General features: G+C 50.2%; 1 protein-coding gene across 1 annotated transcript in view; it reads left to right on the forward strand.

Annotated features, from left to right (window-relative positions):
• Positions 1-244: 244 nt before the first annotated feature.
• The window catches only part of LOC125944333 (uncharacterized), a 43547-nt gene continuing 18343 nt past the window's right edge, over positions 245-25448 (forward strand). The window contains exon 1 of the mRNA XM_049664710.1: positions 245-376. Coding sequence (XP_049520667.1) covers positions 366-376 — 11 coding nt within the window. The 5' untranslated portion in view covers positions 245-365. The remainder of the gene's footprint in view (positions 377-25448) is intronic.

Consider the following 25448-nt stretch of genomic DNA (forward strand, 5'->3'; position numbering starts at 1 on the left):
TGCGTTTTGGTGATGCTCAGATATGCGGCATGGACAACGCCGAAGGCCGAACCCGCGATTCCTGCACAAGAGGAAATAGCGCCTCTTGCTCTTCACAACCACAATATCTCTCTCTCTCTAGCTGTGCATGTTCGCGGCGTCTGTTCTTCGCATGTGCAGCAATATGCGCCTTCATGTTGGCACAGCACGCGTGGCACTGACGATTTCTATGTAAAGCTCCGTTTCGAAGTTGACATCGGTGGCTTCACCTCGCCCCGTTGCAGCTGGTGCGCAGTGAGCGCAATACTCTTATATTCTAGCGCACTGTACCCGTGGCTGTTGTGGCTCGGCATTTTGACTGCAGGTTGGAGTTGCCAGTCGCCTCGATGGAGATCCGGTAAGTTGTTGTCTACAATAATATCGATACTGTGTTGATAGGGTACTATTAGACAATTTATTCTTAGTTTATGCAAACATTAATCCAACATCAAATTATTTAATAGATTCAATGCTTAATGTAGATTATATTTCTGTAGGTTTAGGCGAACATGGGACCACTCAGTCAACACTGTACATAATCGTGCTGCTGCCGACGTCGCCACCGCCGTCGCCTATTCGTACGCTGCACCGTCTAGCCTGCTGTACGTTTTCAACAGCGAAGCTATGTAAGCTCGAGGATGGTCCGTCGAGTATACGCCGCAAAACCTCCGCCTGGCGATGACGTCACCATGCGTTGCCTAGCAACGCTTCGCCCGAGCTGCGCCGACCGCGCCGAGCCTCGCCACAGCTGCGTGAGCCGTGGCGTCATCTCGCGCGCCTCATGGCTTCGCTTTACCTTTGCAGAGCCATGACGTCACCGCGCCGTGTGGAGTGGTTGCCGAGGCTGCTCAGAGGCGGAGCTAAGCCGTGACGTCACTGCGCCGACCCACGAGAAGTGGCCGTGGCCAGAATTCGACCCTGCGAGTCCCCAACCAAACTCCGCGTCACCCCCGCGGTGACACAAAAGCCCCGCCGTCTCCGCGCCGAGCACATCGCCGCGAAGATGGGGCGGCTGAAGAAGAGCGTCACTCCCAAAGAAGACGAAGCGCGGCGCGAAAGCCGCCGTGCTGCTACTCGAGAGCGAGTGAGACGACTTCGGTGTGGTCCTGAGTATCGCGTCGCTGAAGCGGTGGCGAAACGGCGATTCGTAGAAGATCCGGAGTTAGGAAGGAGCCCGCGAAATCGAGCAAAAGCGTTTGAACGGCCAGAAGTGTCCAGACACTTTAATGACCGAGTGTTCGTTGCTCCTTGAGCTGTCGATGATTCCGGGCTGATTTTGCACAAAACGTGGCCGAGTCTCGAAGCATAACCTCACAAAAACTTGGCCGAATCGAGGTAAAGCTATATAGGAGGAGTCGCCAGCTTCACTGTTTGCCCAGTCTTCGCACCTCTAGTCTGAAGCTGCCCCTAATGAGACGCATGCACATTTCATACGAAACTATGAGTTTCAAGATACGAAACTGCGAACTCGCTGCACGTGCCGCCACCAGTATCTATCAGCCCATCTTGTTCCAAGAGACGTGGTTGTGGTCCATTCTGGGTGACGAGGCCGGCGCGAAATGCAGCATGTCATATCTCAACGCCGACGAACCCCGGAAACGTCGGCCACTCCTCGCGCCGGACTACAGAGTGCTGCGCTTTCGCTGGCCTGGCGTCCTCGTGCCGTGCGCGCTCGCGCGTCAACGCTTCGTCGGCCTTTAGTGGCCTTTAGTGGCTTTAGTGCCCTTTAGAGGCTATGTTTGACTCTAAATAGCCAAGCCAGCCAAGCCCAAACCAAGTTAAGCAAAGGAAAGCAAAGTTAAAGCTAGGGAAGGGCCACCAGCTTCGCTGTTTGCCCAGTCTTCGCACCACTTAGTGTGAAGCTGCCCCTAAAATTTTTAACAGCCAAGCTGTTCTAGCTAACCGTAAAAAGTACCGCCTGCCGCAAAACATCGCCGAGCAGCAATTTCTGCAATATTCACCCGCGTTGCCTAGGAACCACCTCGCGTAGTGCAACCACCTCGCGCATAATGCGAGGCAGCTTAGGTTCGAGGCGCGACGGTAGGCGCTGCATTTTCCGCTGGGGGGCGCCACAACGCGTAGAACTGTCGTCGACGCCGTCGGCGTTTTATCCGCGTTCGCACCGAACGCGCGTGGCGTTGGTGACCGTTGCCAGTGCCACTGGGGACGGCTCAGAGGTTTTCAACGAGATCAGCCATTACTCGTCGAGCCGCGTCGGAAATCTTACCTACGCAACGCCGCGATGAGTGCCTAGGACAGCGCCAGCATCAACGCCAGTGTCAGCGCCGCGGTGGACTCCATGGCTACACCATGGCTGCTTCGCATACTACTCAGGTTTCCCCTACGGAAAGATGGTGTAATTTTTTTTTTTGAGGTGACGGTGACGCGATGGAGGGTTTGACGGCTGTGTGAGTGAAGCCTTCACAAAGAACGCCGGCTGCGTTCAAAGTCTGCATCACGCATTTTGTATCCTGCTCGGCTTGGTGCTTGCCTTGTTGATGGCGTCTCGCTTCGTCTATAGTGCCTGTCATAACCTGCACCATCACTACACAGAAATGTCGTTTTAAAGGCTTAACAATCAGGTTGCTTTCTCCGCCTTGCGTTGTCTTTTTGTAGAGGTGTTATAATAGTTAAAAATGGAACATATAATATTTTATCACTTGTGAATACACGCCAAGTGCCTCGAGCGGCAATTTTGCGTGTATTCGCGGCTCCTTTCACGCTCGGAAAATACTTTTATGTAGCACGTACTGAGCAACGGAAAGCTGTATCGGGAGTTTTTCATATTGCTCTACAATTTTCTCATTGACACTTTTCATCTAATTTTATTATTTGAGAAGTTGAATAATAAATTAACACTAATTATTCAATTGGGCGGAATGCAAAAATAATCTGAGCATCTCCAAGAGACGGCAAATAACATTACCTTGGTTATGTCCAGCTACGTGGCATTTGCATATTTTTCAAAATATTGATGCGTAGTAGTTGGGGCACCCTGTATAGCATGAAGGACGAAGAACCTAGCAAGAAGGAGGTTTTGTAAAATCTTGCGCTTATTTGTAGTCTTTCAAACGGAATATAACAATCGCACCACCGAGAGCGCGCACTTACGCTAGTTGAACGCCTTTTCATCGGATATCGTGTTCGCGACCATGATTATCCGTTGTTCTCAAAATTGCGATAATCCTAGGCTAGGCGTTTTATTGCGATAACAATTATATGGACACTCCAAAGCAGATTTCTGCCGTCGGCGTCGAAGTCGTCGTCGCCGTGAGGTTCCGTATGACGTCAACGGCGATGAAATCGTCGCCGCGCTCCGGCCGCTGTATGTGCGAGTGAAAGAGCGCGAGGGACGCGCGCTTTCACGGGGAGCGAACGCACGTCGGAGAGTAAACGCGCGTTCTGCGCCGTGCTCCCTGAAGGGCTGCGGGATTAAGCGTCTCTTGCCTCCTTTCCATATATGGAGAGCAAACGCAACTTTTTCCGTCGCGCGAAAGGCTGTGGGGGGACGGGAGGAAGGAGGCGACGTTTAGCTGCGGCACCAAATACGTCATCATCATCATCATCATCATCATCATCATCATCAGCCTATATTTTATGTCCACTGCAGGACGGAGGCCTCTCCCTGCGATCTCCAATTACCCCTGTCTTGCGCTAGCGTATTCCAACTTGCGCCTGCGAATTTCCTAACCTCATCATCCCACCTGACTTTCTGCCGTCCTCGACTGCGCTTCCCTTCTCTTGGTATCCATTCTGTAACCCTAATGGTCCACCGGCTATCCATCCTACGCATTACATGGCCTGCCCAGCTCCATTTCTTCCGCTTAATGTCAACTAGAATATCGTCTACCCCCGTTTGTTCTCTGATCCACACGCTCTCTTCCTGTCTCTTAACGTTAGTCCTAAGATTTTTCGTTCCATCGCTCTCTGTGTGGTCCTTAACTTGTTCTCAAGCTTCTTTGTTAACCTCCAAGTTTCTGCCCCATATGTTAGCACCGGTAGAATGCAATGATTGTACACTTTTCTTTTCAACGACAATGGTAAGCTCCCAGTCAGGATTTGGCAATGCCTGCCGTATGCATTCCAACCCAATTTTATTCTTCTGTAAATTTCTTTCTCATGATCAGGGTCCCCTGTGAGTAATTGACCTAGATAAACATATTCCTTTACAGACTCTAGAGGCTGACTGGCGATCCTGAATTCTTGTTCCCTTGCCAGGCTATTGAACATTATCTTTGTCTTCTGCATATTCATCTTCAACCCAATTCTTGCACTTTCTCGATGAAGGTCCTCAATCATTTGTTGTAATTCCTCTCCATTGTTGCTCAATAGGACAATGTCATCTGCAAACCGAAGGTTGCTGAGATATTCGCCGTCGATCCTCACTCCTAATCCTTCCCAGTCTAAGAGCTTGAATACTTCTTCTAAGCATGCAGTGAATAGCATTGGAGAGATTGTGTCTCCTTGCCTGACCCCTTTCTTGATAGGTATCTTTCTACTTTTCTTCTGGAGAACCAAGGTAGCTGTGGAATCCTTGTAGATATTTGCCAAGATATTCACGTATGCCTCCTCTACTCCTTGATTACGCAATGCCTCTATGACTGCTGGTATCTCTACTGAATCGAATGCCTTTTCATAATCTATGAAAGCCATATAGAGAGGTTGATTGTACTCCGAAGATTTCTCGATTACCTGATTGATGGCATGGATATGGTCCATCGTAGAATATCCCTTCCTGAAGCCAGCCTGTTCTCTTGGTTGACTGAAGTCAAGTGTTGTCCTGATTCGATTGGAAATTATCTTGGTGAATATTTTATACAATACTGAAAGCAAGCTAATGGGTCTGTAATTCTTCAATTCTTTAACGTCTCCCTTCTTATGGATAAGTATAATGTTGGCGTTCTTCCAGCTCTCTGGTACACTTGAAGTTGTGTACCAAATACGTATATACCAAATACGTATATATATATAAAAACGCCGCGCGCGTTCGGTGCGAACGCGGGCAAAACGTTGCCCGCCGACAACAGTTCTGCACGTTGCTGGTGCTGCTGCATGTTCAAGTTTATACAGCTGATAAAACTACTATCCTTACTCCGTATAGCTCTGTACTAATTTGCTATCGCTATTGGTGCTTCGCCTTTCGGGTGAAACTGTGACAAATCTTTTAACGTGATAGCGTTAAGGACCCCTTGTCGCAGAAAATCCGGCGATGGCAACCGGTGTCGGCACCGCTGTCGGCGTCACCTGTTGCCGGTGACGCCGACATCCCCAACCACGCAGGCCCTCTATTCGTATTTAGGTAAATGTATATGCCACACCTTCTTATGTGACATGCGGTGTATGCGGGCTATATTGCCACACCATTCTATCATTGATTTTGCTCATACCTTGTCTTGCATTCTTGGCAAAGCTATTCCTCGAAATTTTAAGAATGGCAATCCACACACAAATGCCATGAAACAAAACACCCACAGCGCATGTCATTTATGTTATAGGTTCTGAGAGTGAAATATTAAAAGTACGAAACAAAAACGGAAACCTGAAAATTATGTAATTATTTGGCGCGACTGTGCAAAATCTTCGGGATCGCCCCACGCAAGAGGCCGCGTTTCTACCACAAAGTACGACTTCATGCATAGCGTTCGCCGCCAGTGTTTCCCGGTAACCATTACGGTTGCTTAAGTTGCACTTGTCGGGAAGCCTGAGAATTAGTCAGGGAACTTTGAATGCTATTGCGTTCCATTCTTAAAAGCGAAGCTTAAGCGTACTCCAATTTTTTGCAACTACAAACCTATGGGCGGCAACTTTCATCCACGAATATAATGATTACGTGCCGAACGGGAGCTCCCAAAAGCGAGGCAGAAACCAACTACCACTGTCGGCGAACCTATAGATACGATGCGAGGGAAAATATGAAAAATGATAAAAACGCGATACCACTGTTGCGTTGTTTCAGAGTCGCAACGTTCGTTTTGAAAACTCTCGGAACTATAACATAACTAGAAACAGCCACATGTACTTTATTCTATACAAACACTCTTGATGATGATGGCAACCGCCAGCTTGTATTGAAGCTACGGATTCAAAAAAACACCGCATATCCACGGGGTGAATGATGATGAGTGGGCGAAGCTCCGGAGGGAATCATCGGTAAACCGTGAATCTTCCGTGTAATTCGCCCAGTCTCGCCTCACTAAATTGAACGATTGACTTCCACCAATGACACGCGCCATATGTGACGTCATTCCTATTTTGTAACGGCGCCCTTCATTATAATTGCACCATCTCCCGCTTAAGGGGACGCTAGCACAAACGCGTTAGAAACGTGCAGTACTCTCTAGTAAGGGGGAGAGGCCACAGCGTCTTACGCAGCCGTTTACACATGCCGGAACGTGCACCGCGTTTTCCGACGCCATCACATGACTGCTGAGAGAGTATAACCCCCGTATTCATAAACGCTCCTCGACTTGAACTTGACTTGCCACCGCCTTCAACGCGTTTCGAACGCGCTGCCCAAGGCGGTGGCAAGTCAAGTTCAAGTCGAGGAGCGTTTATGAATACGGGGGTAAGGCGGAGAGGCCACAGCGTCTTACACCAGCTTCTTACACGGGCCGTAACGCGCTAGCACAAACGCGTTAGAAACGCGCAGTTTTTCGTTGTTGGGTATTTATTGTCATCGTGGTGCGTGCGTTCATGTGCGCTTCGTGGCGTAGTGGTTAGCGCCGCGCGTTCGGAAGCGAGGGGTCCCTGGTTCGATTCCGCGCTACGGACACAACTTTCGGAATTTTTTTGTAGCGTTAGCTACACTGGCCTAGCCAAGTCCGTTTCGCGCGGCACATCAAGACCCGTGCTGCGCATGCGCAAGGATCAGTGATGTCACACGGCTTGCGCACCGGAGCAGCAGCCCGGCGGATCGGTGGTGCCGCTCGGGCGCGTTCTCTTCGGCGGCGCCCGTGTCTCCCGCTCAAAGCAGACGACAAGCAGACGACACGGCGTTCGCTTAACGCGCACGCCGTAACGTTGCATTTTGTAGCGTTAGCTACACTGGCCTAGCCAAGCCCGTTTCGCGCGGCACATCAAGAGCCGTGCTGCGCATGCGCAAGGATCAGTGATGTCACACGGCTTGCGCACCGGAGCCACCGGAGCCGGCACCTCTCGCGCACTCCGCCGCCGCCGCGCGCGACTCACCGCCGCCGGTCTGCGCATTCCAGAGGAGTGACGTCGTAGCCGTGGTAGACGCATTGGCGCCGGCGCGCGCTCGCTGTGCAGTCGCCGTCTCACACTGCGCTGGAGCCGCTGCGCTTCTGACTGGCGTTTGCCAGTGTGGTATAGCCATGGAGAAGGAGAGCGCAAATGCTGCTCAACAGCGCAGAAGAACGGAGAAGCTTGACTCATTGGATCCCGAAGTAGTTGCCTGGCAATTAGCGGTTGAGCGTAGGAGGAATGAACAGAAGAAGGCTAAACGTGCTGCGGAGACACTGGAGCAAAGGGACGAACGTCTAGCAAAGCGGCGTCGCCAGGAGGCTGAGCGACGTGCCCGACCACCCCTGCAGCAACAACAAAACGCCGTCGATGACGTCAAGGCTCGCCGATCGACTGAATATACTGTGAAACTCAGCGAAAGCGCCAATGCGACTCGGACCTTCAGCTGAACCTTTGCTAACGCTACTTATATCCTGGCATAGCCGAGCTAAGCCACTGGAACTATTTTAACACGAAAGTGTTTTATGCCGGGGTCCACCAAGACTTCACTGACGTATTTCCGTCACGGAAATACGTCATAGAACATAATACAAAGAAAGAAACCAGAAGAAAAAGTTCCACAAACATGCAAAATTTGGAAATCGAACCCACGACCTCTCGGTCCGCGACGATAGATCGCCGAGCGTTTAACCCATTGCGCCACAAACGCATTTGCAGAGAGCTACACAGACGCGCCTTATATATCTAACACTCCTCCGTGTACCCGCGCTCTTGCTCGGGGCGGTGCCGCCGCCTACGAGCAGAAAAGAGAAGTACTGCATTATGACACTAACGCGCACCGACAGTGAACGCTTCGGTGGTCTCAGCACTACGACGCCTCGATGCCAGCACTCGAAGGGACGCTGGCATCAAGAAGCACTACCAACGCCACCTAGGTGGCGTTCACCGTACTCAGCACAGCGGAGCGTGGCCTCCGCAATTAGCTCTGAAAATGTTTCTGAAATTGATCGCGGAGGCTGCAATTACGACGCGCTGTACGCGCTGATTTGACTCGGTGACGATTCAGTTACGTGCTTTGTCTTGCGCGTTGTATTAGTGTGTCAGTTACGTGCTTCGTCTTTCGCGTTGTGCTAGCGTGTGCAGCGTAGTGTAGCTTCCATATGCACGACGGTTGCTCATGGTCATCGACGTTGGTAGTCGTGATGGAGGAGACGTGCCACCAGGCGTCAGCGTGGGTGCATCAACGCCTAAGGGCGCTTTAGCCACAAAACACCAATAGACATTATATATCAATGTGCAATAAACATTACACTACTTCTGTGAAGACACGTTTCACCTATACCGATTCCTCTATAAGAGGGATCAACCACATTTTTTTTCTCATAAATGTAGACGTGGCTACCTACTACGACTACTATTACTACTACTACAGAGCAGGGACAGACCCACACCCTAAGGAGCTTCGCCCCTAAAAAAGTTGTCGCAGTTTCACCTGAAAGGTGAAGCATCAATTGCGATAGCAAATTTGTAGAGAGATATACGGAGTAATGATATTAGCTTTATCAGCTGTATAAACTTGGACATGCAGCAGCACCGGCAACGCGCCGAACTGTTGTCGACGCCGTCGGCATTTTGCCCGCGTTCGCTCAAAATGCGTGCGGCGTTGGTGACTGTTGCCGGAGCCTCTGATATAAATAGGCACTTGGTGCCGCAGCTAAACGTCGCCTCCCTTCCCTCCCCCTTCCCCCCCTCCCCCACGGCCTCTCGCGCATCGGAAGAAGGCGCGTTTGCTCTACATATATGGCGATTGTAAAGGAGGAAAGAGACGCCTACTTCTGCAGCCCTTAAGGAAGCACGGCGCAGAACGCGCGTTTGTTCTCCGCCGTGCGTTCACTCCCCGTGAAAGAGCGCGTCCCTCGCGCCCTTTCACTCGCACATACAGCGTTCGGCGGCGCGCGGCCACGATTTCATCTCCATTGACGTCATACGGAACCTCACGGCGACGGCGACGGCGACGGCAGAAATCTGCTTTTGAGTGTCCATATAATTGCTATCGCAATAAAAAAATAACAGCATATCCACGGGGTGAATGATGATGAGTGGGCGAAGCTCCGGAGAGAATCATCGGATCTCCCGCTTAAGGGGACGCTAGCACAAACGCGTTAGAAACGTGCAGTACTCTCTAGTAAGGGGGAGCGTCCACAGCGTCTTACGCAGCCATTTACACATGCCGGAACGTGCACCGCGTTTGCCGACGGCATCACATGACTGCTGAGAGAGTATACCCCCCCCCCGTATTCATAAACGCTCCTCGACTTGAACTTGACTTGCCACCGCCTTGGGCAGCGCGTTCGAAACGCGTTGAAGGTAAGGCGGAGAGGCCACAGCGTCTTACACCAGCTTCTTATACGGGCCGTAACGCGCTAGCACAAACGCGTTAGAAACGCGCTAGAAACGCGGCCTTTCGTTAATGTTGGGTATTTATTGCCATCGTGGTGCGTGTGTCTATGTGCGCTTCGTGGCGTAGTGGTTAGCGCCGCGCGTTCGGAAGCGAGGGGTCACTGGTTCGATTCCGCGCTACGGACACAACTTTCGGAGTTTTTTTTTTCATAAAACGCCGGAAGCGTTCTCCGGAAGCCGGAAGCTGGCTTCCGGAACCGGAAACGGAAGCGGAAACGGAAGTGGAACCGGAAGCGGAAGTCGGCTTCCGGTTACACTATACGTATACATATATATGTATATATGGGCATGCATACATATACGGACACACAACGCCATCTATTGAGCAATTCATAAAATTAGACGTGGCTACCTACTACGAGGGGGACGAACGCGTGCCGCTATAAGGAGCTTCGCCCCTAAAAGTAACCATAGCTTTCTGTCCCTGTGCCTGGCGTTTCTGATGTATGAAGTACAGAAATAAAATTGAATTGAATTGCCAAACTGTGGATGGATATAACACCGAGCCGGCTATATTATTATAAACAAGGTGTTTTGTAATAAATGTACATGGGTGCCCGCAATACTTTTCGTGTTTTTTTCGTACTGCTATGCCATGCTGCGTGACTCGGTATAAGACGCGGGTTATTGGTTCAAATTGTTCTCGCGTATCTTATTGAAATATGTCACGAAGAAAACATTTTTAAATGAGGAAGCATAAAAGACCCCACATCGCATAGCCTTTGTCTTACTTGACATGTTAACACATTAACGTGATGGAGGCTAACCTTTATCGCCCATATATGAATGTTTCTCGCGGAATAAAACGTGGGGCACATACAAGACATCTATGTTGCTCTTCCTAGGATACTTGCGATATAGCACACCAGTGCTGTCCAACGCTGGCAACCTAACATCCATATTCTAAAGAGAATTCAAAGCCAAGCCCTTCGAACGTGTCTCTGGCTACCTCGATGTGCTCGAAACAGCAACATCGAGTGTCATCGCCAGAGATCCCGCACCAGACAGATGTGTATAGCTGCGTACGCACTCCGGGTCCATATTCTTCATTTGTACAGAGTTCATGACCACCACCGTGCTGCCTTGGCAGGGAAGAGAAGGCAGCGTTTTCTAGTAGTTGCGGCTAACCAGTACTTTACATCATTGACATTCTCGCCCGCAGTAGAACGCCATATGCTTCATGCTGCCTGAAAAAAGCCTCCTCTGTACCTTGCAGGTCTCGGAATTGCGAGCACGGCTAGCCTATCATCTGCGGCTCTCATGGAGATCACATTGGAGATTTTACATAGTTCGATCGCGAAATTTACTTATATACGCTTACACTCACGGTTCGATACCGGGAAATTCGACGAACGTCTTCGTTATCCCATCTCGATCCGCGGTCATCAAGTTCAACAGTTCACAGGCCACGACGTCTACGGGTTCTGTACTCGCCACTCTTCACGCCGCTATTTAATATATTCAAAATAAAAAAACACCTTACAACACGGCAATATTCTGCGACTCTAACGCAGCCCTTCAAAGCGTGCGAAGTGTGAGACAGGTAAATTAAGCCCGATTGGCGCCCCAAATTGACAAAACTTCTAATTGAGTTGCGCATAGAGGACAGGTCATAATATTTCAGTAGCTCCCGGGACATTACGGCACCCTTGGTAACCACTTCGCTGATGACGCTGCCCGCTTCGCCCATGGTGGAGCTAGAACACTCCTTATACCGTTATCAAAAGTATACACGCTGCAACAGAGCTTCGTCATCTCACTCGTAACATAACGTTCAAGTCATTGGAATACTCCGCGAACTTCAACCGACACTAATACAGCCTGGATCTATCGTTACAAGTGCAGTTACCAACAAACTTTTCACGACGGGACGCAACACTGTTGTGTCAACTGTAGGGGTTTGAGTAGTCTTCATGAAGTCATGCTCTCATTGCATTGTAATGGCTGACTCGACCATGTGTGCTAAATACAGATGTGATGAGACCATTCGTTTTCTCCTGTACGACTATTCACGCTTGGACAAACAACGCCAAGCTCTACCATGCGCCTTGAGTGCGCGAGGACACCGGCAGGATGCTCAAAGTGTGCCTCGGCGTGGAGAACTAGGAGCCGTACTTGCGCACACTTACAACGTCCAGCACGCGAGCAAGGACGTGGTTGACTGCACCCCCACTAGAAGACGTGGAAGCAAACTGATTTGGAGGCGTGTTGAGGCGAGAGATCAACACAACTCTGCAGATGCCCTTCATGAAATCGAATGTACACTTGTTTTGGCGTTCGTGAAGATCGACGGTAAAGTACTCGGTAAGCATCAGAGGTATATCCTTGCCTGTGTCGTTCTCATAGCACATTTGCACTCATGGTTGGAAGCTGAAATAAACGTAACAAACACCTTGACACACACTTCTGCGTGTCAGTGCAGTCGCCGCCATGATAGCTGGCCGTCGAGTTGCTGCGGCCGAGCAATCGAAAGGAATTTGATGCGTTTTTGGCATGTTTCCTGTCTACCTGCGTCATTGAAGAACTCTGTGTGTTTTGTTAATGTTACGTATTGCTTTTAAGTGTGCTGAAGGTGCAAAACTGCACAAACAGAGCTTCTTTCTTTATTCACGAGCTACGGAACGCAGGCATAGTTAAGCTTAGGCATGAGTGCCTAAGCTTAACTATGCTTGTGCGAGGGTTGCTTTCTCGGTTCTCGTTGATATTTTTCTCCTGATTGCGCTATCGTCAACCAGCGCCTCTGCGTGGACAAGTGTAGGAAACTATGGAGCGCGTAGGCTGTCTGCTGTCATGTAGTGCTAAAACGTAGCGCGCGTTATTGTACTACTTATTGTAGTGCGTAGCTTTGTCAAACCATGCCTTTTTAGGTGCTGCAAATATATTTTGCGAGGACAGCCTGCTATTGACAAGTGTAAATCATTTTCACTATTGTGAGTAGGCTTTATATCTGAAAAGGTATACATTGGGATTTTTAAAGGGGCATCGCGCACTGTCGTGCACGCGTTGGCGGGAATTGGTAAATCCAGGCAGGTTGAAACTAGTTTCCACTAGTAAACAACATGCAAGTTCTTCCGTTCTCTGCACGAGTCCGCGTGATTAAAACGTGGTGGTAATATACGTCTTACATTTGCGCCTGTTTACTATTCTGAAGAAAGTAAGGGATATTCGAAATTATAACGTGGTGAAGATTGAGCAAACGGTCAAAAATGAACGCAGCATGAAAACAGTGAGAAGAAAACTTGGCATAAGACAATGCAAGATGTATGTACTGAATGATAAGCAGGGTAATATCATCCGCAATTTCGATGACAAAGTAAAAGCAGCGGAAGAATTCTATACTGACCTGCACAGTCCCAAAGCAGCCATGCTGCCGTCATTCGAAGTACTGATGAACAGGATAAAGAGGCTCCTTCTATAGCTAGCAATGAAGTTAGAAAGGCTTTGCAAGACATGAGCCGGGGAAAATTGGCTGGGGAAGATGGAATAACAGTGGACCTAATAAAAGACGGAGGAGATATTATGATTGAAAAGCTTGCGGCCATTTATAATAGCTACATTGGTTCTCTACAAGAAAGGTAGAAAATTACCTGTCAAGAAAGAGGTCATGCAACGAGACACAATCTCTCCAATGATACTCACTGTATGCTTTGAAGTATTCAAGCTCTTAGACTGGTAAGGCTTAGGAATGAGAATCAACGGCGAATATCTCAAAAACCTTCGGTTTGCAGATGACATTGTCCCATTCAGCAACCATGGGAACGAAATACAATACATTATTGAGGACCTTAACTGTGAAAGTGTAAGAGGGGGGATGAAGATTAAAATATTCAGAAGACAAAGATAATGTTCAATAGCCTGGAAAACGAGCAAGAATTTAGAATCGCCAGTCAGCATCTAGAGTCTGCAAAGGAGTAAGTTTATCTAGGTCAATTGCTCACAGGGAACCCTGATCATAAGAAGGAAATTTACCGAAAAATAAAATTGGGTTGGAGTGCATAAAGCAGGCATAACCAAATACTGACTGGGAGCTTACCACTGTCGGTGAAAAGAAAAGTGTACGATTATTGCATTCTACCGGTGCTAACATATGGGACAGAAATTTGGAGGCTAAAAAAGAAGCTCGAGAACAAGTTAAGGACCGCACAAAGAGCGATGGAACGAAAAATGATAGGCCTAACGTTAAGTTACAGGAAGTGAGCGGTGTTGATCAGAGAGCAAACGGGGATAGCCGATCTTCTAGTTGACATTAAGAGGAAGAAATGGAGCTGGGCTGGCCATGTAATGCGTAGGACACGCGCGTAGCCAGGGGGGGGGGGGGGGGGGGCTGATGGGGCTTCAGCTCCCCCCCCCCCCGAAATTCTTTCGTGCTGGCACACACCGCCGACCAAAACTACCACCGACGCCGGCAATCATGCTTTATTTTGTCTACAATGTCCTTTTCACGCTCGAAAAGACATTTCGGCACGAACATTGCGAACTCGGGCTGGATTTCGTGACAACGCCCTTGCACCTGGAGTCACGTAACGCAAGGAGCCCCATCCGAGCACAAACTTTCAACGGCTTTTCGATAGCGAGCGGGCGCGTTGCGGCATCTCGCAGCGGCTGCGAAGTAAACGGAGCGCATGGATTTCAATTACGAAACTTTATGGGTATAAAGTTCTCATAAACGTTTGACGCGAAAGGTGCACTGACATTTCCAAAGGCATGCTTTAAAAGATTTTCAATTCTAGAACTTTATGGGGTTAATGTTCTTATAAACTTGGGCCAACATGCGCGCACTGAAACGCTCGTGTCCAAACCGTTCCATAAATGGAAGCGTGCGCTCGCAATCTCCCACACACACGCAAATACTAAATATAACCGTGACTGTCAGCTAGCAGCTGATAATTTTCTCCAAACCTTTTCAGGAAGCGTACCCAATGTGATTGATCAGCTGGACCAGGGCAGGCAAAGTAAAATATGAGAAAACAGAAGTGAACGGCCTATTACTGAGGATTCTTTTTTTTTTTTGCGGGCGACAAGATTTTTTTGCGGGCGACAAGGTCTGACTCTCAGTGACCACAGGGACAGGGGCCCTATGGATTTAAGCAATGCCCCTGCTGAAAATACAGGCATTTTCAGAGTGCTTCTTCGCATGCGAGCTGATTGTGGAGATATATATCTGAAGAACCATTTGGAAAGTTGCCTCAGTATTGCCTCGTATTTAAGCCCAGACGCACAAAACAAAATTATAGAAATTTGCGGTGACATTATCAAAGAAAGCATAGATTCAAAAGCAGGCTGCTTCTCCATAGTTCCTGACAAAACGACAGGCATCGCTGGAATCGAACAGCCTACTGTTTCTGCAAGGTACCTAAACAAGTATGCCAACGACATCAAGGGAGTGTTTTAGGTTTTAGCACCGGAATAGATGCCCGTCTCTCACTGCGACAGCAGGTTCTATGTAAATGTGTAAATATTCCTGCAGCTTCTAGTCACCCTTTCAGTGACCACTGCCAGCGCAGAGAGAATATTTTTTAACAAGAGTTTACTAAAAAACTACTTGCGCTCTACAATGTCTGTGGAACGCATGGTTAGGGTGGCGCTTCTATACACCCACAGAGACGTCGGCATCAGCGTGTCCGAAGTCATTGACCGCTTCGCTCAACTTTCCCGCCGAGAGAAGTTTGTCCTTTAGATAGCGAAGCAGCGAAAATCAATGCAAGTAAAAAGCACTGTTCCTTCAGGTCCATAACTTCTTAATTATGAAAACGTATGACCGTTCATTAGCTTTTAAAACCGCAGAAATTTTCGCCGTTTATTCTAGCAGTTAGCATCATGATCACAATTATCACGCGAATACAAAAATTACGAGGATACCAATAACCAATTTTGACCAGCCTTGCTCATTGAAAGCCCGGCCCACGCGGCGTTCGCCAAAAACACACTCGGATATTGGGTAGTTCAACTTACCGGATCATCTGTGGCCTTCGTTTGTCCTTTTCTTTCATTTTCAGCTACCTGCGTTTATTTCTTTTTTGAAACGAAGGAATACCCTACTTTTTTTTTGGGGGGGGGGGGTGCAGAATAATTGTTGGCGTTGTGCAGGCAGTTAAATTACACATTTTAGTACTGATTTATGCATTATTCCTCTATTATTCTACCCACATGGCACTGTCGCGACCGCTGCATGGCCCAAGTACATATCACGATTTCTGCGATCATAGTTATGTTCTTGCCTAGATGATCTGTCTTTCTGTGCGCAAAGTTTACTATCTGTGACTGAGCAACATGTTTATTTGTCTTATTTGACGCATTATATACACTGACGTTAGCTTAAATACGTAGATTTATTGGAGACTCAGACGTATTCTTAAATATATTATTGCGAGGTTTTGTGTATACAAGCAGTGAACTTTGTTTCCAGCGACTCTTTTTCTGCCGTTTAGCGAGTTGTATCTTCGCATTTGTATATTCCATTCTATCTTCGCATTTCTAATATATATTTTCCAGAACTCCATATTTTATTTGTACTCACTGCTGCGAGTATTATCTCGGTGTAATTACATTACACGACAAATTACAGCTGCTCCTGCGCAATCGATTGCAACGAGGGATGGCACCATTGAGGTTTCTTTCTGGCTGTTGCATATGTAGAAAAATGTAAACAAGGTTCTTGAATGACAAAGATTCATCAAAATATTTGTCCTCAACTTATTAATTTCATGGCCTTTACGTTTTTCATATAAGCTGCATGCACTGCTTTGCTGGTTTCGTACTGATCTTGGCCCTTTTCGAGGCGATCCCGTGGGCGCTGCCATATTTGATCACGTGGAGACGCGTCCATTGCTTGCCTCAACTGCCTCCGTTGCCTCCTTGTTTACAATGGAAGTGTATGACGCCGGCGCGGCTTAGAAAACCTCTGCTTTCGCAGATATCGTAGACGGTGACTAGGTGGACGACACGAGGCTTTGATCACCTGCAGCTTCAGAGAACATGCAAAAGCGCTTTCGGAGCTGATTAAGCTATGTCCAACGGCGCAAGCAGTGTATATGGTGCTTCTTATAAAAGCGGGGCTAAATATGCATTCCAAGCTTTGCGATTATGAATTAAGTCAGGATTAGTGCGTTTTGCTCTTTGTTCTTTATTCGGCAAATATGTTGAAGCAATGGCTTTTCAGTTTCTGACTCAGTGAAGTTACTCGGTGCGGCCACTATCTGATTATTTTCTGCCTAATCGCTCGCGGGTGTGCTCAGTTCTGAATCCGATAGATTTGTTCTTGCTGCGCACAAGGCTTGCAACGTAGCTCTTTTGTACATTGTAATACCTTGTAGCAAATATATATTGTTACGCAAAAGCTACGGAAGGACAGAAGAGGAGAACGAAGTGCGCTTGTCTTTGGAGCGGCTCGGTGTCGGCGCGGCAACCCTTTGCCCTTTTTCATCGGTTCATCTTTAAATAAACGCACCCCATCGTAACAGTTTTGGTGGATGGTGCTGGGTAAAACAACGGCGCCCCCGAAGAACGACAACGAACCGACCGCTGAGGCGCAATCCGTGGAGCTTCGACGAAGTCGCCGAATTGCCGGTCTGCCACCAGAGATGGCTTCTGACGGCGACAATCCGCCACCTTCTACCAGCGTTCCATGGCAGCCCTACATCGAGCCACGCACCTTCGCTGGAAAAGACGGAGAAGACGTCGACGGATGGCTCAGCTTCTACCAACGAGCAAGTCGGTTCAACGGCTGGAATGCCACCGCCCAGCTTAACAACGTCGCCTTCTTCCTCAAGGGAACAGCGTCTGTGTGGCTTGAAAACCATGAAGAAAGCTTGACAACTTGGGAGAAGTTCGTAGACGAAATTAAGAAGTCTTTCGGAGATCCGACAGCTAAAAAGAAGCGTGCAGAGCAAACGCTAATGCAGCGAGCTCAAGTCCCCGGCGAAACATGCACTACGTACATCGAGGAAGTGCTTAAGTTGTGCAAGGCCCTGGACCCTCAGATGTCAGAAGAGGATAAAGTTGGCCATCTGCTGAAAGGGATCGCTGAGGACGTGTACCAGTTCCTCATAGGAAAAGACCATCTGGAATCCGTAACGGACGTCGTCCTGCACTGCCGCACATTTGAAGCGCTCAGAGCTCGGCGTATCACACCGAAGTTCGGTCGCCTGGCCAACGTGACTAACGTCGCCAGTGTTGACGTGGTCCCAGCTCCATCCGACCTCGCCTCAATGATTCGGCAAGTGGTGCGAGAAGAGCTTGACCGACGCCAGGCGGTATCCCTCTCGACTCCTCGGGTTCGAGAGCCTTTCTCTTCCGGCGACTTTGGTGAGACGACCATTACCGCCGCCTCCGTAGATGCCTACAACTTCGCGCCTCGTCCAGGAGTGTCAAACCATACTACGAACGCGCATCCCAGTTACCAGTTTCACAACGGTTACTCACGCAGACCGCCTGCAGTTCCTCAAGAGTGGGACGGCCGTGCCAGTTATCCTCCTACTGACAATTTCAGTGCGTCCCGTGAACGCCCCATCTGCTTCCAATGCGGCATTCGCGGTCACGTCGCCCGATTTTGTCCTCACCGCCGTCGCACGTCACCACCGTCCTATGAACGACCGCGTATTTTTATCGGCGGGGCAACCGACAAGGTGACGAGACACGTTGGTCCTCTGATTCTGATAGCAGGACGCTCTACCAGGCGAATTACCGTAGCGACTCACCAGCTTCTGTGCGGAGCTTGACGCCGCCGCCTTCACGCCAGCGCAGGTCTCCATCTCCGCGACGGCGTCGCACGTCACCGCCGCCGGGAAAGTAGGCGGCGCGACCAATGGAGGTGCGGTCGCTAGTCATCTTCAGCTACATGCCCCTATGCCTCCGCCAGTCGCCATGTGTCATAAAATGTCACAGTTTCGCCCTAAGGGCGAAGCAATGAATGCGATAGCAACACAGCAATGTCATACGAAGTAAGGTGAGCGGCTTTGGTAGCAACAACACGCAGAACTGTTGTCGACGCCATCGGCGTTTTGCCCGCGTTAGCTCAAAATGCGTGCGGCGTTGGTGACTGTTGCTGGAGCCTCTGATATAAATAGGCACTTGGTGCCGCAGCTAAACGTCGCCTCCCTTCCCTCCCCCTCCCCCACGGCATCTCGCGCGTCCGAAGAAGGCGCGTTTGCTCTACATATATGGTGATTGTAAAGGAGGAAAGAGACGCCTACTTCTGCAGCCCTTAAGCAAGCACGGCGCGGAACGCGCGTTTGTTCTCCGCCGTGCGTTCACTCCCCGTGAAAGAGCGCGTCCCTCGCGCCCTTTCACTCGCACATACAGCGTTCGGCGCGCGGCGACGATTTCATCTCCAAATGACGTCATACGGAACCTCACGGCGACGGCGACGGCGACGGCGACGGCGACGCCGACGGCGACGGCGACGCCGACGGCAGAAATCTGCTTTTGAGTGTCCATATAATTGCTATCGCAATAATAAGATTCGTGTTTTAGTGGACAATGTTACCACTTTGGCCTTAGTGGACACAGGAGCGAGTGTCTCTGTTATCAGCCAACATTTCAAAACCCGACTAGGCCGTAAAGTGATGTTTCGCTGGGACACCTCTAATACATTTCGTGCTGTGAGTGGCGAGTTGCTCCGACCTATTGGTGTGTGCACCGCGAACGTTTACTTCTCCGATAACGTGTATCAAGCCGAATTCGCAGTGCTTGCTAAATCCACTCACGACGTAATTCTTGGCCTCGACTTCCTACAACAGTGCGGTGCCACTGTTGACTGCGGTACCGGCGAGCTTTTCCTCTCTCCTCTTGCTGACCAACCTGCTACATGTTCACGCACTCTCGCCGTCATTGAAGATACTGTCTTACCGGCACGTTCCTTATCCAGAGTACGAGTTGCTGCTTGCGGTGTCGACGCCGATACATTTGATGCAATTGTTGAGCCTGTGCCTTCGATGGTTGTGAAGAAAAGTGTGCTCGTACCTCGATGCGTCCTCTCTGTGGCCTGTGGAACAACTACACTATGGGTGTCCAATTTAGCCTCCCAGTCTGTCGTGCTACCCAGCGGTATCCGACTTGCCTCTTTTGAAGTGGATACCAGTCTCAGCATAGGCGCTTTAACTGATGACACGTCCCATGAATCCCAAGAGCACGGTGCTGAAGACTCGTTGCCGTTTCTAAAAATGATCAACAAGTCATTGTCCTCAGAGAAGCGTCAAGCCCTGGTCAGCGTCCTTCGAAAGCATGCGTCATTGTTTGATTTCGCGCAGAACGCTAACAAAGTTCACGTTCCAACTACGCGGGCTCGCCACAGGATCGACACGGGGCCCGCGCATCCCATAAGGCAGAAGCCTTACCGCGTGTCCGCGTCAGAGCGCAAGATCATCGCTCAACAGGTCGACGACATGCTAGCCAAGGGCGTCATACAAGATTCCTCTAGCCCTTGGGCTGCGCCGGTCATCCTCGTGAAAAAGAAAGATGGGTCCTGGAGGTTTTGTGTCGACTACCGGCGTCTCAATTCTGTGACGAAAAAGGATGTGTATCCACTTCCCCGGATCGATGACGTTATCGACTGTCTTCATTCCGCATCCTACTTTTCATCTGTAGACCTCAGATCGGGCAACTGGCAGATACCCATGCATTCAACTGACAAAGAGAAAACCGCTTTTGTGACCCCAGACGGCTTGTTTGAATTCAACGTCATGCCGTTTGGTTTGTGCAACGCGCCTGCAACATTTGAACGGTTTATGGACACGGTACTGCGCGGCCTGAAATGGGAGATTTGTTTATGTTATCTTGACGACGTCGTCATTTTTGGCCGCACCTTTGCAGAGCACAACCATCGACTGGACGTTGTTCTGACGTGCCTTGAACAAGCTGCCCTTACCCTCAACTCAAAGAAATGTCACTTTGGCCAACGAGAGGCGCTAGTACTTGGACATCTAGTGGACAAGCAGGGGGTGCGACCAGACCCACAGAAGTTCGCTGCAGTTACCGGCTTTAAACAACCGCAGTCACAACGCGAGCTGAGGAGCTTCTTGGGTCTTTGCTCGTACTTTCGACGTTTTGTGCCCAACTTTGCCGATACTGCCTACCCTCTGACTTCATTGCTGCGCAAGGATAACCCTTTCACCTGGACAGCAGATTGCGATTCCTCGTTTCGTCAACTGAAGTTCCTGCTCTCTTCCGGACCAATCCTTCGCCATTTTGACCCCTCTGCCTCAACAGAATTGCACACTGACGCGAGTGGAATCGGCCTCGGCGCCGTCCTCGTCCAGCGTTTTGGTGACGCCGAGCATGCCATTGCCTACGCCAGCCGTTCGTTGAGCAAGGCCGAACAGAATTACACCGTCACTGAGCTAGAGTGCCTCGCTGTCGTCTTTGCAGTCCAGAAGTTCCGGCCATATCTCTACGGGCGCCGCTTTACGATAGTTACTGATCACCATTCACTATGTTGGTTGGTTGGTCTCCGCGACCCGTCTGGCCGCCTTGCTCGATGGGCGCTACGTTTGCAGGAATTTGACTTTGCAGTCCGTTTCAAGAGTGGCCGGCATCATGCGGACGCCGACTGTCTTTCGAGGCTCCCTCTACCGACAAGTGAATGTGACGCCGACAATTTCGATGAGTTTCTGGCCGCCATCGACGACATTCTTTTTCCCGATCTGGCCACCTTCCGGGAAGAGCAGCGTAACGACCGCAGCCTGGATGGCCTCTTTGCCTCAGCTGCTCAGCCAACAGGTAACAATGGCTTTGTCATCCAAGATGACCTGCTCTACAAGAAGAACTACGCGGCTGAGGGTGCCCGCCTCCTCTTAGTGGTCCCTAAGAATTTGAGAAACCACGTACTCCGTGCTATGCACGACGACTCCACCGCTGGACACCTGGGTTTCACCAGAACATACCACCGCATTCAGGGTCGATTCTATTGGATTGGTATGCGACGTGATATAGAAAAGTATGTGGCCAGTTGTAATAAGTGCCAGCAATTCAAGCGCCCTAATACTGCACCGGTCGGACTCCTTCACCCTGTGGCACCACCATCATCTCCTTTCGAAATGGTTGGAGTTGATCTTCTCGGCCCATTCCCGCGCTCATGCAATGACAACCGCTGGATTATAGTCTGCGTCGACCACCTGACGCGTTATGCGGAAACCGCAGCGATGCCAACGGCCACGGCTCTTGATGTTTCGAGCTTCCTCCTGTCCTCCGTTATACTGCGTCATGGACCCCCTCGTGTTATTGTGAGCGATCGCGGTCGCCAGTTCGTGGCCGACGTAGTCGAAGAGCTGTTGCGTCTCTGTGCTTGCCACTTTCGCCACGCGACCCCGTATCATCCGCAGACAAATGGTCTAGTCGAGCGCACTAACAGAACTTTGACCAACATGCTTTCGATGTACGTGGATTCCAGGCACAAAAATTGGGATGACATCTTGCCTTTTATCACATACGCCTACAACACCGCAAAGCATGAAACTACAGGCTACAGCCCTTTCTATCTTCTTTATGTTAGACCACCCCGCAACTTCCTTGACACCATTCTACCTTTTACTCCTCATGCGGACTCTTCTCTTGCCCAGACTCTCTGCCGCGCTGAGGAAGCACGCCGCATAGCTCAGCTCCGTACATTGGCATCCCAGGACCACTCCAAGATCCGCTATGATGCACGACATAAGAATGTGTCCTATGACAAAGGGGACATTGTATGGCTTTGGACACCACTTCGCAAGCGCGGCCTGTGCCAGAAGTTTCTGGCTCGTTACACCGGGCCTTTCGTCATCACCGATCGCCTCAGTGATGTAACCTACTTGATTGCTCGCCTCGTGTCCAATGGCTACCGGTCTAAGAAGACGCAGCTTGCTCACGTCGCTCGCCTGAAACGCTGTCATCCACGTGACTCAGAGTGGACGTAACAGTTACTCGCCCAGCGGGCTTCGTCTGTGAAGGGAGGAATGTTACGCAAAAGCTACGGAAGGACAGAAGAGGAGAACGAAGTGCGCTTGTCTTTGGAGCGGCTCGGTTTCGGCGCGGCAACCCTTTGCCCTTTTTCATCGGTTCATCTTTAAATAAACGCACCCCATCGTAACAATATTACAGCTAGTAACTTGCTTACTCTTGTGGACCGTCACGAATCATTCAGCTTCGACCATTGGTGCGCCATAGGTGTAGTCCGTCATTTATTGTGTGTATACTGTGCGCACATATTCAAGTGTGGTGTCCATTCACTTATTCTTGATACGTCGGCGATAGAGTGGGCGTAAGTTTTCCTGCCATATGGACAGATGTGTATAGATAACGTGCGCGAAACTTACTATGACAGGAAGCGGCGCTACTCCCTTTGTCATTGTTTAACGAGTGGTACTCACTCTTGCCGACGTTCTGGGGATGAAGCCCTTTCTTTGAAGGTTAGCGATACAATGATGGCGGATGAGCAATTTTCTGTATCCTCGAGGAAAGCCGTACATCTCGAAGTCCCGGTAGCACGCTCTGACAGTTGCAGCAGCGGTCCGCGAACTTCGCCACACAGATTCATTCTATTCCTTAACATATCAGTCACAATTTTTGCAGTCAACTACTACACACGTCTTCTATCCACATCATTCAATCTAGCATGATTGGAGCACAGTGTGTTAGCCAAAACTCAGTTGCATTTCCGACAGCTGATCGCACAGAAGGAAGGTAAAGCGGTAATGATTTCGTATTCGTGCGCGCTCGCTGAGGAGAGGTATAGCGCGCCGCCGTGAGCGCCATCTCGTTTTATTGCGATAGCAATTATATGGACACTTCAACCGGATTTCTGCCGTCGGCGTCGCCGTCGCCGTCGGCGTCGCCGTGAGGTTCCGTATAGATAAAATCTTCGCCGCGCGCCGTATGCCCCAGAGGCAGCGTGCGGGGACGCGCGCTATCACGGAGAGCGAACGCACTCAATCTCCCACGCGCAAGAAAGGAAGCGGAAAGCCAGCGCCGGAGGGAGCAGGGGGGGGGGGGGCACTTCTCTGCCAACAACCGCGCTCGTCGCTCGTCCGCACAGTCTCTTATCTCTCCCACGCGCAAGCAAGGAAGCGGGAAGCCAGCGCCGGAAGGAGCGGGGGGGGGGGGGGGGCGCACTTCTACGCTGCCAACAACCGCGCTCGTCGTTCGTTCGACCGCACCGTCTCTTATCTCCACACGGCTCTGACCTTTATTTCGCCGCTCAGTTTCCGTTGAAGCGATAGACCGCACGTACCTTCGCCCGCTGCCAGCGTTTTGACAGTCGTTGGCTGCAGTCATTCAGTGTGATCTACTCGTGTTTGTTTGTGCGCGCTCACACCACGCTTGTTCATTCAGTTAGTAATAGTCGGGCCACATTTTCCAACGCACGCTACACATGCAATGCTGCCCAGATCGGCAGTGCAGCACTACAGGTGTGTCCCTTCGCACGCGCTGCCCACGGTAAGCGCTTCTCATCAACACCACCGTTTCACACGCGCCTTCTCGTGGTCATCGAGTCTCTCTTCATGTCGTCTACTTACGCCGCAGCACACCTGCTTACTTAATCCAGCTCATGTTTACTACAATTCAAATTGCTACCAAAGCCGCTCACCTTACTTCGTATGACATTGCTGTGTTGCTATCGCATTCATCGCTTCGCCCTTAGGGCGAAACTGTGACATTTTTTTTTTTTAGGAGCGAAGCTCTTTAGGCTCTCACGATGTCCGTTGTACTAAATTGCATAGCAAATTAGTAGAGCGCTATAAAGAGTAGACGTTAAAGAACCCCAGGTGGTCCAAATTTCCGGAGTCCCCCACTACGGCGTGCCTCATAATCAGATCGTGGTTTTGGCACGTAAAACCCCATAATTTAATTTTTTATAAAGAGTAGGGATAAACTTGACACATTCGATTACTAACTGAATTTGGTTAACAAGCGCGGTGTCAACGCGCACAAGCAAACATGAATAGACGCGATGACCGCAGACAACCACTGTCAAAACGCGGGCGTGGGTAACGCGGCCGCCGCCGTAGCGAGCGAAGGTTCGTGCGGTCTATCGCTTCAACGGAAACTGAGCGGCGTAAGCACAGCGCATACGAAGGTCAGAGCCGTGCGGAGATCGCTTTCAAGATGCGGTGCGCGCGACAACAGCGACAGCCGGCACAGGCGCAAACTACAAGAACGCATTTGTTGGCAGAGTAGAAGCCCCCCCCCCCTCCCTCCCTCCCATGCTGCCTTCCCGCTTTGCTCTTTTCGCGTGGGAGATTGCGTCGCTAGTTCCCCTTGCGCCCGGTTGCAAGATACGCATTTGGCGCCGCAGCTCAGCGTTGCCCTCCTCCCTCCCTCCCTTACCCCCCATACCCCCACGGCCTTTCGCGCGATGGAAGTCGCGTTTGTTCTCCGCTGTGCGTTCGCTCTCCGTGAAGGCGTGCGTCCCCCGCGCGCTTTCACTCGCACATACGGCGCGCGGCGACGATTTTATCGCCCTTGGACTCATGCTCCACGTCTCATGCTCCTCCTCCGCATCGCCCTCGTTGATCTTCTCCCCCATCGGTGGGCGCACCTCGTTGAGAAGCGTGCTCACTACCGCCCTTGTCGGCGAGATTTTCCCGCGGAAGCCGCATTATAACCGATATTTCGTCTCACGCGGCTACACTGTAAGCGGTATGCGTATACATGGAGTGCTATGGGAATATTAACGGGAGTCTGAAAAGACCGTACTATATCCGGCCCTGCACTATAAGCGGTTAGGTTCAGTGGTACAGTGGTCTATACTGTATACCGCTGTCTAATGATTTGCTATCGCAGTCAATGCTTCGGGC

The sequence above is a fragment of the Dermacentor silvarum genome, chromosome 3, assembly GCF_013339745.2.
Source record: "Dermacentor silvarum isolate Dsil-2018 chromosome 3, BIME_Dsil_1.4, whole genome shotgun sequence".
In the NCBI taxonomy this organism is placed as follows: Eukaryota; Metazoa; Arthropoda; class Arachnida; order Ixodida; family Ixodidae; genus Dermacentor; species Dermacentor silvarum.